At 46.8% G+C, this 20,213-nt stretch overlaps 1 protein-coding gene across 14 annotated transcripts in view; it reads left to right on the top strand.

Annotated features, from left to right (window-relative positions):
* The window catches only part of LOC136621799 (dynein light chain Tctex-type 5-B-like), a 60,402-nt gene that overhangs the window by 24,754 nt on the left and 15,435 nt on the right, over window positions 1-20,213 (top strand). For 3 of the 14 annotated variants that reach the window (XM_066597537.1, XM_066597538.1, XM_066597539.1), the window contains 3 exons: window positions 1,272-1,365; window positions 3,233-3,271; window positions 19,839-19,953. In XM_066597537.1, coding sequence (XP_066453634.1) covers window positions 1,355-1,365; window positions 3,233-3,271; window positions 19,839-19,953 — 165 coding nt within the window. In that variant the 5' untranslated portion in view covers window positions 1,272-1,354. The other 11 variants (XM_066597540.1, XM_066597541.1, XM_066597546.1 and 8 more) reach the window with 9 other exon arrangements.

Consider the following 20,213-nt stretch of genomic DNA (forward strand, 5'->3'; position numbering starts at 1 on the left):
TAGGGACTTTTGGTGCGCAGAAAAGTAAAAAATGCTGAGGTTTTTTTTTTTACGCTACTGAAAAACATGCACAAAATACAGAAATGTGAATGAACCCATTGAAATCAATGGATTCTATTCTCTGCATGTTGCGTGCGAAAATATGTCCCTGTGAATCTGGCGTTAGTCTACCGTGCACACAAATAGAACAACAATGTTCAGCACTCAGGAGGAAGACCATTAATGACCAAAGAACCAGCAGTGAGGTATCAATCACCCCCCATTCCAGGATCGCTAGTCACAATAATCAGGTCAATCCAGCTGTAGAAACGTTTTTATGCACATCTTATTCTATGGCTAGTGGGTACAGCAGCAGCACAATAAACGTACAGGGCCGGCAGGCAATGTGTTTTGGCTAAAGAAAGACCCCTTTTCAAGTATTCATGGCTGCAGCTGGATTGACCTGTTTATTGTGACAAGCGATCCTGATTGAGATGGTTATCTCTCAGTGAATTAAAGGCCCTTTTACATGGAAGGATTACATTGGTCAGCAGTGAAAATCTGATTTGAATATCGGTATTTCTTAATCATTTCATCGTGGAAGAAACAAAAATGACATTGAAAACTGTGAGTTAGCTCTTGGCTCTGAGATGTAGCCCATCTAAGTTGGACTCATGAAGAACTTTGTAAAAGGGATAAACCAGGGTGGAGAAGCTTTTCAGTACCTCAGAAGACAATTTCCACAGCTCAGTGATGCCAAAGTTAAAGAAGGCATCTTCATTGGCCCGCAGACTCGTCATCTTCTTAAGGATAAAAACTTTGAGAAAGTTCTTCTGTGTCATGAAGAAAGCAGCATGGGAGGCATTTAAAGATGTTGCGCATGGCTTCCTGAAAAATCAGAGAGTTGACAACTACTTTGAGACTGTGAGTAAAAGTCTAGAAAAGTACCATCGTTTAGGTTGTAACTAGAGATGAGCGAGCATACTCGCTAAGGCAAATTACTCGAGCGAGTATTGCCATTTTCGAGTACATGCCCGCTCGTGCCAAAAGATTCGGGGGCCGGCAGAGGAGAGCGGGGAGGAATGGGGAGGGATTGGGGGGGGGGGGGATCTCTCCCCCCCGCTCCCCCATGCTCCCTGCCGCAACTCACCTGTCACCCCCGCCGGCCCCCGAATCTTTTGGCACGAGCGGGCATGTACTCGAAAATGGCAATACTCGCTCGAGTAATTTGCCTTAGCGAGTACGCTCACTCATCTCTAGTTGTAACATGTCACCCAAAATCCATTTCCTAGATTCCCACCTGGACTTCTTCCCTGACAACTGCGGCGCCGCGAGTGACGAACACAGAGAGCGAATCCATCAGGATATATCGAAAATGGAACGAAGGTATCCGGGAAAATGGAAGCTTCTCTGTTTGCGGACTACTGGTGGACAATGACAAGAGACGCCCCAGAAAAGGAGTACAAGCAACTAGCAAGGAGAATCCGTTCACGTGATTAAGCCCTTTTATTTGAAGTTAGTGTATCTATAAAACCAGACTTAGGCCCACTAAACAAAATCTAATGTCACATTAATGTTTCTTGATCCAAAATTAGGGTAGTTTAACTATTTTGAGAAAGGAGAAAATTTCGAAAAGCACATTTTTGTTGTCCAGAGTTATCGGTCAAAAAATCATTCAAACAAGCGAAAATGGACGATGATCATTCAGTGTAAACGCAGACAACGATCGAACAGCGAATGATAAATCGTTCATTTTCAGTCGTTGTTCATTTTGTGCAGACATACAAATCATCCTTGGCTCGTTCGGTTTAAATACTGATCGTTCAAACGAGCCAACAATGTATCTGCCAGTATAAACACGCTGCACAAGCGAACTCTGATATCATTCGCTCGTTTAAAGCGGCAGGTCTAAGCGGACCGTAAGTGAGGCAGTCACTTATTTGTGCACATATAAGGTCCGGCAGCACTTAATCCTCTATTATAGCCCAGCCAGGGTGGGAAGGAAAAGCAATGCAAAGCCGCAAATAGGGATAATGAACCAAAAAAGTCCCCAAATCAATCCAGTAGCAAGAGTAAACAGCAGCAAAGAAGGTAAATAAGTAAAATCCAAGTCCTCATTGTTCCATATTTCAAAAGACGGCTTGACAAAGACCATACTGGTTGAAACGTTGCCAGGCCACTTTTTAAATATAAAACAATAAAGACTTGGATTTTACTCATCTACCTTCTATGCTGCTGTTTACTCATAACTACGGTGAGTGGAGGACGGAGATGATTACATAGACACTATAGATGACACATCACAGATGTCTGATTGCTACAGATAGAGGAATAGGAAGTCTGACCTCACATATAACCAGCTGCAGGATGGACCTGCCACTGGGGGGCGCCGGCAGATTGTACTGTCCATGGTCACTATAGAGGCAGGCAGGGGACGTTAGGGGCCCCCAGCTACGTGGCATATTCCCAGGGCCCCAGTACAGGGAGAGCGCTCCAGTATTCTAATGTACTAGCAGGAGAGACTTTGGGGGGTGAATCCAGATATGGGAGGACAGATGATGCCCTCATGTTCTTACTGGCTTCATGGACACATAACAAGGCTGTCAGCTTTTATGGGCAGGGTCCTCCCTAATGTAAATTGTCAGCACTTATATTCAGGGTCCTCTCTTCTGTAGATTGTCAGATCTTTCTTTTTTGTTTCTTCTATGCCTCCTGCCATATAATAAATAAGTGTTATTTTACTTCTTGTGGATTCTCATAGTCCTCTCTCCTCTGTCTGGCACATCCCTCCAGAGCAGCGCTCCACATCATAAACTTTATGGTCCCATCAGTGCTTATGACTAGCAGTAAGAAATTTGTTGGTGACCGTCACCTTATAAATCATATGAAAGTCACTTGAGTGTCCGTGTTCCTTGCTGGAGTCACCCTCTAATAGAAGTGAGAGGGTAAATGGGATTAATAGTCACATGACAGCCCGCTGCCCAAAAACCTCTACTGAGGAAGATATGTAGATAATTGTCTTCCTTCTCTCTAACATTTCCCTGTCTAGTAAGGGGCAGGGTGTGGAGGATCATGAGAAGGTTCCCCCCTGTATAGTCACACCCGAATAGTGGAATAATAGAGCATTTGTGCAGCATTATGGGGTCACCACTACAAGACTAGATGTGACCTGATACAGAAGAAAGTTGTTCTGGAAGTGACTCAACTTTATAGATAATATTTATCCCTTAAATCTCTTCTATTTCTCCACCAGAATCCTAGAGATGATTGGCAAGGCCGGGCCGGCAGTCAGGTATCTATTCCGATACACATCCTATTCTATAGTGTCCTAAAATGAGTCTTTTGTACATACTGCAGAGTGACAGCAATAGTCCTGGGGGGCCAATACTTTACACTGGAAGGACAATCAGCATCCTCCCTCTATAGGAAGAGATACAGACTAGAGATGAGCGAGCGTACTCGGAAAAGCACTACTCGCTCAAGTAATTTGCTTTATCTGAGTATCGCTGTGCTCGTCCCTGAAGATTCGGGTGCCGCTGCGGCTGACAGGTGAGTCGCAGCGGGGAGCAGGGGAGAGCGGGCGGGAGAGAGGGAGAGAAAGATCTCCCCTCCGTTCCTCCCCGCTCTCTGCTGCAGCTCCCCGCTCCGTGCCGGCACCCGAATCTTCAGGGACGAGCACAGCGATACTCGGATAAAGCAAATTACTCGAGCGAGTAGTGCTTTTCCGAGTACGCTCGCTCATCTCTAATACAGACGCTTAACTGTGCAAAATGAAGTTTAGTTCACACAGATGAGGGTTTGTTACAGTGTATCAGTGCAGGTAATCCTCTCTTGGCTAAACATAGCAGCAGTAGAAACCTCTCTCCAGTAGGAGACTCCAGGCTGATGGCTCTTACCTGCACTGATACATTGCAACAACACAAAGATTGGTCCTCTGGGATAAAGAACACATAACATGTGGGGGCACCATATATACTTTGTGCGACCCTTGTCATGGCCAAAAGTCACTGTGTAGCCCTAGCCTTTCTTTTAGGGTTTGGTCCACACATGTTAACTGTTTTCCCATGAGACCAAAGGGCCCTATAAGGCCATGTATTTATGTGAGTGACGTCTTATTACTGGGGACATGACTTGGTACCACGGAGTCGTCTGCTGTAGCCTATTAACCCCCTTTCCCCCCCACTTATCTAAAATAACCACTGACAACTTCTTTTTGGATTAATTTTTGGCCACAGCAGCCAATTTATTACAACATAACAATATAACATAAATACACTTTTTAGCCCTATTCCAAAACTATTTTGGAGAGATCCTTGGAGCTCCAAACTAAAACTATCTGTCGCCTCACCAACCAAGGAAAAATAGGTGTAACTGTCTCCCGTCTCCTAAAACCTGACTCGTGAGACCCTATTTTCCTAAACCACGCCTCCCGTCTCTAATCACCTGACTCAGGAGACTCGCCACTTCTCCTCGAGTCGCCTACCTCCTGACCCCGGGGCTATCTAGCCATACCCCGGCTAGCAACAACAACCACTTTTGCAGGGAACCCCCTGTCAAACCAAGAGGCCACAGACCCACCTACTACTTAATCCGAACCGGAGGGGGGGGGTAACTCTACTACCCCTGCCTCCCCCTCCCCCCCTCCTAAATTGACTCCAAGGACACCTCCCTAACCGCTGCTATGATGATATGGATACCCCCCCTCCCCCTTTTTTTGGGCGGGCGGGTGGGAATCTTCTTCCGTTCGGCTCCAGGTCCTTCTTCTTCCTCTGCTGGCTCCTCCCCCTCTTTTCGTGCTCTTTCTCTACCCATAATCCTTCACTCCCCCTTTTTAGCCCCTCCCCTTTTCTCCCCATACTCTCCTGTTTACTTTTAAATCTATTAACCCTTTCCTCCCCGTTAACCCTGTCATGTCCGCCTCTACCTATGGCCCTGCGGGCTCCGGTTCCGGCCTCCCTTTATCTGCACATTTCACAGTGAATAAAGCATCAATAATTGTAACTAGAGATGGATTTTTCTGTTACAGGCAAAACCTTTATCACAGCATTTATACGGTATCCGGACTGGACAAAATAAAGTGGGGGCCGGAGCAGGGAACCGCAGGTTCCATTAGTGCAGGCCACGCATAACCGGGGTGGTGAGGGAATGAGGGACAGGTAGGGGTTAATCGGGGAGGGGTAATGGCAGGTTGAAGATCAATAGGGTGAGTTTGAATGGGATAGGGGGAGTTAGTGTTAGGGGGGGTTAGAGGCTATAAGAGTGGGATGGTGAGGTGAGCGCCATTTTAGGAAAAACTGTTTGTAGTGACAGGTCAGTTAGTTTATTAGCATATTAGCTTACCATGTGGACGTCGAGCAGGTTTTGGAGGAGCTTCGGGCAGCCGCTGGAGTGCATGGCGCAGGCTGGCTGCGGGACTGTGTTGCAGGTGCTCTTAGTTGTGCTCCGGGGACAGCCACGGGTGAAGCTGCATGAGAGAGGCCGCCGCGGAGGAGCAGGCCATCCACGCGCCTGATTGCAGAGTAGGGTATTCCCCGTGCCCGGCGCCGCATGAGGAGTCCCTCCAGGGACCCTTTGCTTTGTCCCCCCGGCTCTACATCTCAGGGCAGGGGAAGGCTGGGTAGAAGGAGCCCCTGCAGGCCGCTGGGCCTGACGGTGAGCAGAGGGTCCCGTCCTGGTCGGGGGGTGGGGCCTGCGGCACTGGGCTACAGGAGAGCTGGGACAGAGACAATCGGCTCCCCTGGCGATGTACCGGCCAGGGAGAGGAATGGACAGCGCAGTCAGCATGGGAGGACAGAGGAGACGTGCAGTGGCAGTGTCCTGCAGGGAACGGTGAGGGGTAGAGCGACAGCTAGTTCACCAGAGGCTATGTCAGCCATGGGACGAGCCGGACGGCAGGGGCAGCAGAGCCACGGTAAACTCCAGGGAGTGTGTCAGGAGGCCAACGGTGGAGGAGGAGAGAGGACAAGGGGCCCCGCAGCTGTGATCGGCAGTGCGCGTGCCAAATCACGTCGGGCCACTATCTGGCCCGGGACGTGTGAGGAGCTAGGCTGACAGCAAGCAGCACGTTGGAGCCTGGAGAAGTGGAGACCGGGAGTAAGGACGAGCTACAGGATCCAGTGGGCCCGGCTGGTGGGGTCACAGCCCCCATGCAGCTTGGTGAGGACAACTTGATGTGGTGTTTGTCTTCTAATGTTAATGAGGGTGTTGGTGGGGATGGGGAGGTGCGGAAGTTGGGCGCTAGAGTGCGGGGGTAGTCCAAGATGATTTTTGGTTGTTGTTGGGGAATGTCAGGCAGTTATTGCTGTGCTGCGAGCAGGTTAGGGGCAGGGAGGCAGGGGCAGCTCCATCTCCAGTGATGGCGTGGCTTCCTCCCGTGGTGTCTAGCTCTACTACAACGGGTAGCGGGGCAAGTGGCGGACCAGCGGGGAGTGAAGCACAGCGTGCAGGCGGAGTGACAGTTGGGGTGCAGATGGAGAAGGATGGTGATTCAGTTCGTTTAGATGACAAGGCTAAAGGGGAAGTATATGTCTGCTTTGAAGGACGGCTGGGGGCACATTTAAAAAAAGAGGTTAGGGAGAAGATTTGGAAGGAAGAATGCGTGGACATTTTTTCGCTCCTTCCACTTTAAAAAGTTACCTTAGACAAGGGTAAGAGGATGGATAATAAAAAAAAGGAGGAGGAGAAGAGACGGTGGCGGCTGATTCTGCAGACTTTCGCGAATTGGTTGCAAGCATTTGCAATCTTAGCGGGGGTGGTGGGGGAGAAAGCTCCTGAAAACTGCTCGGCCTTGTTCTGTTATTTGGATTCAATTGGGGAGGAATACAGGACATATGGGGGACAGGCATGGCTTCGTTACGACGATCAGTTCCGGCAGAGAAAAGCTGTTAGGCCCAGTATCCGGTGGGATCACAAGGATATTGGGCTTTGGTTGAAGGTTATGGCACCATCACGTTATGGGCAGCCCTTTCTGGGGGAAGCAGGGTCAGCCGGCTCAGCATGTGGCACTAGCGCAGCCAGGTCCTCCGGATCGGTTTCAGTGCAGAGGCCAGGACTCTGGCAGTTTAATGACGGGCTGTGCAAGTTCGGGGCAGGGTGCAAGTTTAAGCACTGTTGTCCCGTTTGCAATGGAGGATCGCACGGCGCGTGGGAAAGGAAATGGGGCAGGTAGTGGGGCGCAGAGGGAGGACTCCGGTGAAACTTCTAGAGATGGAGCTGTATCTAAGTAGGTATCCGGATGCGGAAAAGGCGCAGTTTTTGAGGTTAGGATTTACGGAGGGGTTTCGTATCCCAGCTCCGGCGCCTCTGGTTCCATTTGCGAAATAAGAACTTACAATCGGCATTGTTTTATCCGACCGTTGTCGGTGACAAATTAGCAAAGGAGATTTTGTTGGGACGGATGGCAGGTCCTTTTAGTTCCCTCCCCATGCTAAATCTGGTGGTGTCCCCCTTGGGAGTTGTACCAAAGAAGGAGCAGTTTAGGCTTATCCATCATTTGTTATACCAGAAAGGGCAAAGGGCTATCAGTAAATGATCGTATTGACCCGGAACTTTGTTCAGTGGTCTACACATCCTTTGATACGGTGGTTAGGTTGGTGCGTCGTTGTGGAAATGGGGCCTTATTGGCAAAAACCGACATTGAGTTGGCGTTCCGGTTGCTCCCTATTCATCCTGGCAGTGTTCATTTGTTAGGATATTTTTGGGACGGATTGTATTACGTTGATCTGTGCCTGCCCATGGGATGCTCCATACTCGAGGGATTAAGTAGTTTTTTGGAATGGGTGGTTTGTGATGTTTCAGGTTTGAAGTCAGTGATTCATTACCTACACGACTTCTTGTGTGTGGTTCTGCAGAGTCTGGCGTGTGTGCTTCGCTGTTGTCCACGGGGCAGTGGGTGTTTAATCGTTTTGGAGTCCCACTGGCCCCAGAAAAAACTGAGGGCCCGGTGACTTGTCTAAATTTTTTGGGTATCACTATTGAGAATGGAGTGGCGCCTTTCTGAGGACAAGCTAGAGTCGCTTTGGCAGGCTTTGATTGCGGCTAGGGGGGCTAGGAAGATCCCCCTTAAAAATCTTCAGTCGCTACTGGGCAAACTGAATTTTGCGTGCAGGATAATCACAATAGGCAGGGTCTTCTGCCGAAGGCTAGCGAGTGCTACGACGAGAGTTAAAGTTCCACATCATTTTGTTCGGGTTTCGGTTGAGGCAAAAGCGGATTTGGATGTTTGGTTGGCGTTCCTGGGACAATATAACAGGAGGTCATTTCGACAATTTCGATTGTGAGAAATTTATGGATGCTGCTGGGGGGCTGGTTTCGGAGCCTTCTTTCAGGGACATTGGTGTGCAGGTTGTTGGGTGGAATCGGGGTTGGTTAGAAACTTGGTTCTGCTAGAACTGTTTCCCATTGTTGTGGCGGTGACAATTTGGGCAGACTGGTTTCGGAATAAGAAGGTGAGATTCCACTGTGATAATTTGGGTGGTGCAGAGGATTTCAGCACATTCGGTTTCGGCACATTCCCCTCCGGTGGTTGATTTGCTGCGTTTTTTGGTTTTATCTTGTTTAAAGTTAAATGTGTGGGTGGTTGCACGTGCGTGGTGTTAAAAACTCTATAGCAGATTCTCTTTCTCGTTTCCAGTAGGAGTGTTTTCGGTCACTGATCCGGGACGCGGACGAGGAAAGTTGTCCATGCTCGTCTCAAATTTGGAACGTGGTAGGCGTGCGGCGGAGCACCTGATTAGGTCTTTGCTGGCACGGGGTACTTGGACAGGCTATGAGGCGGTGTAGTGTGAATGGGAGCAGTGGTTAGATATGGGGGAGGTGCAATCCGAGGAGGACCAGATTGGAGCATTACTGGGGGTGTTAGGTGAGGCATCTGTTGTGGGGTGGTCAACATCAAAAGTTAACCGCTTGGTGTCAGGATTAGCTTTTGGCTTTAAGATGCGGGGATTGACAGATGTCACCAAACACTTTTTAGTGCGTCAGGCCCTGAAGGGTTTTCGTTATGGTAAGTTGGGTTATGATAAGCGCCGGTCGGTAACATTCCACTGTTCAATCGGATGGGCGAGGCGCTGGGGTGCATTTGCACTGATGCATTTAAGGTGTGTTTGTTTCGTTGTGCTTTTTGTCTAGCTTTTTTGGGGGCGTTTCATTTGAGTGAAGTGGTGGCACCCAGTAGAACAAAAGAAGGCGGTTTATTATCGGCTTATGTGTATGTCAGGAATAGTGGTGTGGAGATTTGGTTGCGCTGGTCAAAAACTGATCGGTTAGTGAAAGGAATGAGAGTGAATCTTTATGGGGTGCCTGGGTCGGACATGTGCCCGGTGAAATGTTTGTGTGATTACCAGGCCTTTGTTAATTGGAAGGGAGGTCCATTGCTCAGACACATGGATGGGCCGTTTCTGTCTAAGTTTCAGTTTTCTGGGGTTTTAGAGAAAGTGGTTTCGGATTTGGGTTTACAGGAGATGGTATACTGGGTATATCGGAGGGGATGCGAGAGGTCGGAGTTGTGTGCTTAGGTTTAGAGGAGGGGGGGGGATTGTATTTGTTGAGGGGCTGTTGTCGAAGTGCTTGTTTTAACTGCAGGTTTTTCCCTTATACAAGGAGCAAAGGATCGGCCTTGGTTTGCATTTTGGGCCATTCATTCATGTACTGGGCTGAGGAGAGAGCAAGGATGAGGCATAACGGGAGACGACTAGGAATTCCAAAGGAAGCTGCAGTGATTCGGTGGTTGGGTTTACGGGGTATGAGATGGTGCAGGGTATTGCCAGAAGTGAACGGGTATGTGGCAAGGGATAGAGTGCCTGATGTGTTAGTGCTGCATGTGGGGAGGAATGACCTTGGCAGTCGCCCAGCTAGGGAGCTGCGGAGGGACCTTTAATATGACATCCTGCGATTGAATGTGCTCTTTCCAAAAGTTGTAGTGGTATGGTCAGAAATTGTACCTCGGAAATGCTGGAGGAGGATGGCCCGGTCGGTGGAAAGGATTAACAAGGCCAGGATTAAGTTGAATAGGCATATTTCAGCCTTTGTTGCCAGGAATGGGGGAGTGAGTGCGCGCCATGTGGATTTCGAGTCCGGACAGGGTAATTATTGGTTGGCGGATGGCGTACATTTAAATGATGCAGGTATTGACATGTGGACCTGGGCGGTGCAGGAGGGCATTGAAAGGGCTTTGCTTCTGGTGGGGGTTGCGCAGGCTTAGGTGGTAAGCCTGGCTGGCTGTGGTGGGTGGTGGGTCCTTGGGGTCGGTTTTATAGTGGTGAGGGGGGAGTCTGGTGGGTACGGCCTCACCTTTAGTATTCCCTCCATCATGTTAATTTTGGTTGTCTGTTGCTGGAGACACGGCCTATGGGGGGGGGGAGGGGAGTCCCTCCAGGCCGATTTATTCTATTCAATATTAGCCAATTAAGGTGGCTAGTGGTGCCCCTGAGCCAGTCACTAAGGTTGGGGGCAAGGTACGGTTAACGAGTTGGAAATTTTTAAGCAACATATTTTGGGTCTCCAAGTACCTTCCTCTTGTAGTTGGGATAAAAACTCTAATTGTATTAGTTCGTGTGTATTATAAATGGATGCTGTGGCCAATTAATCCAAAATGTGTTGTCTTGGTTTTTATTTCTTGGAAAGGATGGGTTGGCTGCAGTGGGAGTGACTCTGACCTACACAGGTCATGTAAGTTCATAGAATTAGCGGGGCAAACACTAAGTTTTATAAGTGGCTTCCAAGTGTGTTGGTGCCACGACATAGATGCCAAAATTCCTATCACCACCCAATTTGGCAATTTATAGCACTGAAGAAGATATAAAAGATCGTGCTGGATTCATCTGTTAACCCTGCAAAATGAAGTTTAGTTCACACAGATGAGGGTTTGTTACAGTGTATCGGTGCAGGTAATAACTCTCTTGGCTAAACACAGCAGCAGTAGAAACCTCTCTCCAGTAGGAGACTCCAGGCTGATGGCTCTTACCTGCACTGATACATTGCAACAACACAAAGATTGATCTGCTGGGATAAAGAACACATAACATGTGGGGGCACCATATTTCCTTTGTGTGACCCTTGTCATGGCCAAAAGTCACTGTGTAGCCCTAGCCTTTCTCTTAGGGGTTGGTTTACACATGTAAACCGTTTTCCTATGAGACCAAAGGGCCCTTTAGGTAAATGTATTTATGTGAGTAACGTTTTATTACTGGGGATATTCTCTGAACTGGAGATGGATTTTTCTATTACAGGCAAAGCCGATTTGATTGGATCTCTATGGACTCTGGACTGGACACTGTAATCTAAATTCATAGAATTAGCTGGGGCAAAGACTAAGTTTTTAAAAGTGGGTTCCAAGTGTGTTGGTGCCCGAGACATAGATGACAAAATTCCTTTCACCACCCAATTACACCCACTTCACCATCTTTCTCCATCTACTACACACCTTTGCTTAGGAACATCTAGTCAAAGTATTCCTGTAATGTCCCTGGAGGATAAGAGGGGTTTAGTGGTCAACACTTCATATGATATAATTCTATAGTTTATTTTTTTATGGTCTAGGATAGTGAAGGGGTTAATGATGGAGGTCCGGGGTAAGAAAGTGTATCTGTAATGTATTTTGATGTAGAATTCCTGTAGGTCAGTTTTCTGACACATAGCTCCAAATCCCCTGCATCATCTCACATAGTTGTAGCTGCGTAATAAAGTTCTAGCTGCCTACCGTCATCACTAGGGGGCGCTCACAGCATATGGATGTATATAGTTCTCAATAAAGGAAGTTTGTCCCCCGTATTTTATATATTCAACTTATCATTAATATAATGTGCCACTAACAGATAGATCTAGTGTTAGCTTCTTTATCTTCGGTGCTCTAACTTGCTGCAAATCATTTTTTTACTATTTCCCATGCGGAATACAAGTCCCTGCTGAATCATCCGAAGGGCTGTTCCTCTGGCCAACTTGTCCGGGATTCACTCCCCATTTCGAATGTTGAACCATGCCCCGGGCTGTTGATTGACATCTCCAGCTCTGCTTGAGCTTGGGATGCCATGTGTACCCGTATGACTACTCTGGCGCTGCACTTTGACCCATGTGAATGACATCACTGCATTTGGAGAGACAAACAGATGTCACTGCGGCTGCTCTGAAGATGGAAGTATGGCACTGCCACAGTCCTTCAGCTCCCAATGGCTTCTCCAGCTCCAAGCTGGAAACATCAATCAACAGCCTGGAAAGCATGGTTAAGGTCTCCTGCATACGACAGGGTTGGACCTGGCACGCGGGATCCCGCAGTGAAATTCAACCCTGTGCTCGGCCGGTAACCCCACTAACCTGTCCAGATTCTTCTTTATCTGTACTGGGGAAGTGCCGGACCGTGCCTATGTGCAGTACATGTTATGCCGCGCCGTCGCTAGGCGATGACATGGATTCCGTGACCCTTCTGCAATGATGATTGCAGAAGAGTCGCGGGATGTACGGCTTCCACTGACTTTAATGAAAGCCATCCAGGCGGAAACCGCAAAGAATTGGAGCATGCTGCGATTTTCTTTTGCGTTAGCGGAAATCGCAATTGGTTTCCGCTCATGTACAAGCAGCAGTTCTCCATATGAGGCTATGGGCAGTATTTGCTGAGAAATCCGGGGGCAGCCACCGGCCCCGGATTCCGCAAATCAAATCCGCCCGTGTGCAGGAGCCCTTAATGTCTGTAGGGGGAGTGAGTCCTTGATAAGTTGGCCAGTGGGACCGACCATTGGACTCTTCAGTAGTGATCTATATACTGCGCAGAAAGCAAAAAGAAACAGATTTTTGGCAATTTATAGCACTGAAGAAAATATAAAAGATTGGGTTGGATTCATCAGATTATATGTAATAAGCTATATACTGAGTCATCCCTCAAATAGTGATAAAGACAAAGATGAGAATGATGAGGATGAAGAGGAGGCCTGGACACAATGCAGTCACTTATTTGGACATTGGTGGTCTCCCTCCTGAGCGAGGCGCATTGTGGTGATCTTCGTTTTATTCCTATACCACTTCCGTTAATGTTGCATCGGATTGGGTTCAGCGTTCTCCATCTTGTTTGGTGGATGTCTGTTGGATAGGAAGTCCAGATCTGCTATTTTGGTGTTATGGTGCCTGTTCAGATCATAGGTGTACAGGGGGTCAGTTCACAATTTTTGATGTTCTGGCCCGAACATGTCAGCTGCACCTCAAGAACATCGCAAGAATCCGCTCTTTTCTCACTGTGGAGACGTTAAAAACGCTTATTGTCGCCCTCATCCACTCCCGGCTCGATTACTGCAACTCGTTGCTGATCGGCCTCCCCTGCACCAGACTCTACCCTCTCCAGTCCATCCTGAATGCGGCAGCCAGGCTCATCTTCCTGTCCAGCCGCTATTCGGACGCCTCTGCCCTGTGCCAGTCACTGCACTGGCTGCCCGTTAAATACAGAATTCAATTTAAACTCGCTACCTTCATCCACAAAGCCCTCCACAGTGCAGCGCCACCCTATATCGCCTCCCTCATCTCAATCCATCAACCAGCCCAGGCTCTCCGCTCTGCTAATGAAACCAGACTGAGCGCCCCTTTCATTCGAACTTCTCATTCCCGCCTCCAAGACTTCTCCAGAGCAGCACCTGTCCTCTGGAACGCACTACCAAAGGCTACCCGAGCAATCCAGGACTCGCAGAACTTCAGGCGTGCTCTAAAAACGCACCTCTTCAGGGAGGCATACCGCATTCCCTAAACAAACCTCTCTGTACTCCGCCTGATAACATGCTCCCTGACCTACTGACTGCAATCCCTGCTAGCCATCATAAACCGCTCCTGCAGTCACACCGTTTCTGCCGTCACACGGCTAAATGTCTGACCATTGTCTGTGTATAACATCGCTCACACCTCCCCATACCGTGCACATCTCCAGCCCCTTTACCCTCTGTATCACCCCATTACTTGTAGTATGTAAGCTCGTTGGAGCAGGACCCTCACCCCTATTGTATCAATCAACCGATTACTGTATGTAACCGTGGTTCTGTAATGTTTGTATTTTGTCTTTCTGTATTCCCCCCTGTCTATGTAAGCGCTGCGGAATATGTTGGCGCTATACAAATAAAGTTTATTATTATTATTATTAAATAGCAGCACTACTACTAGTGAAAACAAAACCATTCACTAGTAGTATTTTCGCCCGTTAATACTATGTGCGAGAAAGATAGGGCAGCGATTTCTCAGGCAACTGTGTAAAAGTACCCTAAGCTGCAGTCACCATGACGTACCCTGATGGGTTGGAGCTAAAAAGTTGCATATCTGTCAATACCATAGAAAACAAACAACATCTAAACATCATCTATGTCAGGGGTTCCCAACCACCGGTCCGTGGACCGGGACCGGGCCGTTAGAGTTTCTTTGCCGGTCCGCGGCGCCGCAGACCAGCACGGTACTGTTGTACCTTGATGTCACGTCACTGGAAGCTAGGGGCTGAGCGGACTTTGGAGTGAACGCCCCCTAGCTTCCGATTGGCTAGTACTGCGGCAGGGAGGACACGCTCCATCGTGTGCTGTTATCTGCTACCAGTAGTGGGGGTGAGGGCTTGGCAGCATAGCAGTGAGCGCGCGGGAGCTGAGAGCATAGCGGGGACCTCAAGAACCACGCCGTCAGAACTGACGGGGTCCCTAGACCCTAGGGTCCTTCTTGCAGCGCAGTGTGGACATGGCCACACGGATAGTGCTTCGGATCCGGTGAGCGCATATCTGAGGGTGCCAGGGAGTGTAGCAGGGCAGCAGAGTGGTCCCAGCAGCACCCCCTGGTCTACAGCGCTGTTTGGTGTATAGCGCTGCATAACCCCGCCCCCATATGACCAAAGCCCCACCCCCACCCAGCCCTGCCGGGCCATGGAAAAATCATCTTGCTTGAGGCCGGTCCCTGGAGGGAAAAAGGTTGAGGACCACTGATCTATGTCGTAGTGGCTTAAAGTTACTTTTTGAAACAGTTTAACCCTTTCCAATTCAGTTTTCCTGCCGCCCACATGCTCCCCAGCTCTTATTTATTTTGGGTGGGAAAAGCGCAACCGGACCCCCACCAATCAATACTTCTGACATGTCACAAGTGTTTAAAAAGTTTAGTTACCCTTTAACAATTTGGAATAGTCCCATAAATTAATTGGCCCCTGAACTGCTCTAGTAGTCATTGGCCCTCAGGATCCTATTAATCACGTCCTTTATGCGTCCGTCGCTTGCCTGTTATGTTGTAATGTTTGCAGAACTTCAGCAGGGTGAAGTCGTCAAAATAAAATGTAATTGATAGCGAGTCAGAGCGTTGGAAACCTGTGTGTACACAGAGCAGAGTATTACACAGGAGACGTCCAGCCTGCTTCACCTCTCACTGCGGGGAGCTCTCAAGGTCGGATGCTGAAAGGGGCTCATCGATAGATCACAGCGGGGGAACGTACGTAGACTACAGCCTGGTAAAACACAATATCTGCCAATGTAGAAGTGCAATCGTTAGAGACGCTTTGGTGAACCTGTATACTGTGCAGATAACAGTCATTCAGGAGTATCAACATACTGTGGGAGCCAAGATACATGCAATCACTGAATTTATATGATCACATTACTGTTGTAGTTACTATTCTCTAAAAGTCAGGTTCTTATCTGCTTCCTGTCTATCCTATCTACTGTAGCAGGTATTATAGGCCAAGGACCAAGAAAGAAGAGAGTCTCCTATTTCGTGTTGAGCAAAGTTCTAGCTGAAACAGAGTTCTACTGGTCCGATTCACTGAACACTAGTCCTGAACACTGGTGACTAACACTCCCAGAGTTGTTATAGAGAGGTTTCATGGCTCTTTAAGAGTTTTAGTGAACTTCTGGTTCAGTTCAAAATAATTTGGACTAAAACAAACTTTTTGCAAAAGTTTGAAGAACCGTCCAAACCAAACTTTTTAAAAGTTTGCTCATCACTATTTCTGTTATATACCATAGGTACTGTATAGGGTTAGTGTTGGGTCCACTTGAATGAGGCCAACTTGTCGTGGCAGGGTGTCTCCCATGATTTAACCTTTTAACTACCAGACATTTTTCAGGTTTTCGTTTGCATTTTTTTCATCCCAAGAGCCATAAATTTAGCATTTTTCCGCTGCTGTACAAGGTCATGTTTTTAGTAGGTTGAGTTGTATTTTTAATTCTATAATTTTATGAACCATCTAATATAGTGGAAAACTTTGAAAAATGTTCAAAAAGGCGAAATAAAAAAAAAAAGCAAATACGCCATTTTTCCGAGGGTTTTGCTGTTGCAGTAAAAAATGATATGTTAACTTCATTCTGTCGGTTAGTTCCATTATGTTGATGCTGTTTCCCCTTAAATTAGGGCAATTTGCTTCTAGCTTGGCTTTTATTTTGTCTTTCTCTGGATCAACATGGAGGTTAATAGGCTGAACTGGATGGACATATGTATTTTTTCGGACTTACGTACTATGTTGCTATGATTTTTATTATGTTTTACTACTTTTAAAAAAATGTAAAACCCTTGTTGTTTAAAAAATTGCCTTTTGTTATCATATTTTTTTTAGCTTTTATCAATGGTGCTGTGAGAGGTCTGGTTTTTCGCATAGCAAGCTGTATCTCTTATTGCTACTATTTTGTGATACATATAACTTTTGCCCACTTTTTATTCAATTTTTATTGGGAGATGAAGGAGAAAATTCTGGATTTTTTTTTTTACAGCATTCACTGTGATAAATAAATAATGCGATAGTCGATAGCTCTGGCTTTTTTGGACACGGCCATGCAAATTATCCTTTTTTTTTAATGTGTTTTGACCGTGTTGTAGGAAAAACAGAAAAAGGGTTTTTTTTCAATTTTTATCTTTAAAACATTTATTTAACTTAAGTATTTTAGTCATTGTTAGATCACTTCTGCATTATACTGCAATACTTCAGTATATAGATATTTTAAATGTTGACATATTAAGCCCTGCCAGAGTAATATGGTTAAATATATGGCAGCCCTGAAGCTGATATTAAAGGGGTTGTCCCGCGGCAGCAAGTGGGTCTATACACTTCTGTATGGCCATATTAATGCACTTTGTAATGTACATTGTGCATTAATTATGAGCCATACAGAAGTTATAAAAAGTTTTATACTTACCTGCTCCGTTGCTAGCGTCCTCGTTCCCATGGAGCCGACTAATTTTCGCCCTCCGATGGCCAAATTAGCCGCGCTTGCGCAGTCCGGGTCTTCTGCTCTCTTCAATGGAGCCGCTCGTGCAGAATGCCGGCTCCGTGTAGCTCCGCCCCGTCACGTGCCGATTCCAGCCAATCAGGAGGCTGGAATCGGCAATGGACCGCACAGAAGAGCTGCGGTCCACGGAGGAAGAGGATCCCGGCGGCCATCTTCACCGGTAAGTATAGAAGTCACCGGAGCACGGGGATTCAGGTAAGCGCTCCGGTAAGCTTTCTTTAGGTCCCTGCATCGGGGTTGTCTCGCACCGAACGGGGGGGGGGTTGAAAAAAAAACAAACCCGTTTCGGCGCGGGACAACCCCTTTAAGTTAAAGAAGAATCCAGCTGAAAGCTTACATGACGTAATCAGCATTGACCGTGCATGTAAGCTGTCAAACAGCCATGAATGTGGCTGCTTGCGGCAAGTGGCAGCTATTTGAATGTCACAGAGGGGAAACATATGTGCTAAGAACCTCACATTTAAATGCCAGTAAATATAGTTGTGATACAATGTAAAATAATTTAAATAATTAGTATTTGTATATATCTTAGCACCGGTTGAAGTGTTCCTCGGAATAAGTAAAATCGGGACTACTGGACCAACTCAATGTGTATGGTAGTGCTCTGACTCTCCCAGATAGCAGATGTTGGGGAAACAAGGGTTGAATTTGTTTGTTCTCAGGGGTGATAAGCTGCTGCCAGAGAAGTCTGGAAGTTGCTTACTCCCCTCTAATGGCTGCACCTTCATATCCATATTAATCATGAAGAGCTGGGAACTATTATAAAACTGTTATAAAGTAGAAGGGATTAGTGTCAAGCAGAACCTTGTAGGTTTTGGATATTATGTGTGTCTGTGTAAAGGGACATGTCATAATAAGAGGCTTCCAGCAGGCTGAAATCTGTGATGCTCTTATGTGGGTGCTGCGGTGTTGCTAAAATAGCCCTCGAGTGTAAGAAACCTAACGAAGAACAGCATAGCTCTCGCCTTCCTATTTTATTATGAGGAGAGCATATTAAGTGGACACTAGCTTTTAACAGAACTTATGCTCATCTAACAGCCTATGTGTGTATTGTCAATCTTGTAACATACTTACATTAAAAATGTTTTTGTTTTACCAATGAAATTAAAGTTTGAACTGGCTGCCGCTAGTGGTCTCCCTTCCAAAACCCTTGCAATCCACTGCTTGTGGTTAGGCAGAAGGACAAGATATCCATGACTGTTTTGGAGTTTTTGCCCCTTATCAGTGTACAATAGGCTTTCTGGTTGGCTGGATGAGAAACCTATGATGTGGGTTGGGAAGGAAATAGTTTCTCCTTGTGGAGAGCACCTAGAAGATGTGAAGACTGAAGACATTTCCATGCATGCTCTTCTAGAATTTAGCATTCAAGTTGGAGATGTTATAATGCCTCTTGAGTGCAACCTATTGGATGGCAGCTTCCCTATAATGTCTGACCCTCTAACAAGGCTTGCAACAATGACCTGGAATATAAGCCAAACCAGCCTCATGCTTAAGAGTTGGCAAGGTGTTCTGCAACGACTTTATTTCACCATACATGCCTTTGATGATTCTACCTAAAGAGTTCACACTTAGTGACTGCAGACCACAATGCTTGATTCTCAAATGCCTCTGAAGTGTTATGTGGTAGGCTGAAGGAAATAATTAGTTTTTGTGAACAGAATTCCATTAAAGGGGTTGTCTCAGATATATTTTTATGTTAGAAAAATTGGACTCCCACAGCAGAAAATAATACAGCAGCTAATACGCACTTCTCCCGGCTCCCCACAACTCCCCCGTCTGGAGCTCCAGATCTCCCCCATGACGTAGTGTTTACAGGTTGCAGCAGCTTGTGTGCGGGATGTTACAGGCTGCTGAAGCCAATCACCGAGCACAGCATAGAAAAATGGATCTTGGACAACCCCTTTAAGTCTTTCATCTCATGACTTACAATGTTTGTTTTGGCCGAGCGTGCATGTAGAGAAGAGGAAAAAAAACATTTCCCCATAAAACAAAACGATTTGGCAGTTGGCAGCCAAGTGCCCAGTCCTTATCTCTGCCGAAATCTCCTCTCTGCCCATATGCATATGGTACTATTCTATTATGTCTGCCCAGTGTACATCCACACGTTTCTGATTGGGTGGCTGCTGCAAGGTCCTAGCAGCGTGGGGACAGAGTTTTACCTGGGATAGAGGGTTAGGGTTAGCTTAAGTGTTAGGATTACACTATTAGCTGGAAGCATTTACAGCTAATAATCTAAGCCTAACACTGAAACTAACCCTCCATCCCAGGCAAAACTCTGTCCACACGCTGCTAGGACCTTGCCGCCCAACTCGCCTTATCTCCCCTACAGCCTCTATTTTCACAACCCCCCCCCCCCCCCCCCAAAAAGGCCCAATTGATGTCTGAACACACCAATGCAAATACATTCATAAAAAATACGGACATAATACAGACAAAACATAGGCCCGCGAGCAGGGTCGTAGCCTTTTCAAGAAGCAAATCGGTAGGGGTCTAGAGCAGCAGATCCCCATGACCAGATCTTGATGACCTATAGTGAAGATAGATCATCAGTTTCTTAGACCAGGAGAACCCCTTGGACTAAGACTACTTTCTTACTAATATTGCAGTGGAAAAAAAAAAATCTAAACTCAAATCTTAATGCTTTGTATTTAGATCCTCTAGGATTATGGACGCCGCAAGTGAGAGCAAGAAACTGGGAGCCGTGAAACTATCACGTGTAACTTTTCGAGCAACAAATCGGGATAGTGACCCTCCAGCTTTGAAAAATGTAAGATTACAGGAGTGTGTGCCTGTATCACCGTGTATTTAGATAGTTAGGAGGTTCGTATTGCAGCCACCATAATATCTCAGGACTTTTGTAAGTGTCTTGTAGGCTTATGGTTACTTGTAAGTGTCATAAGCCTACAAGTAACCATAAGCCTACAAGTACTAAGTGCTGCATCCTTTTATGTGTCAGCAGGGTAAGTGATTACGCTAAGAAAATGGAAGCACATTAGGTTTTCGGACTTTTTGATCAATTACTTTAAT

Source organism: Eleutherodactylus coqui, chromosome 3 (genome assembly GCF_035609145.1).
Source record: "Eleutherodactylus coqui strain aEleCoq1 chromosome 3, aEleCoq1.hap1, whole genome shotgun sequence".
NCBI lineage: Eukaryota > Metazoa > Chordata > Amphibia > Anura > Eleutherodactylidae > Eleutherodactylus > Eleutherodactylus coqui.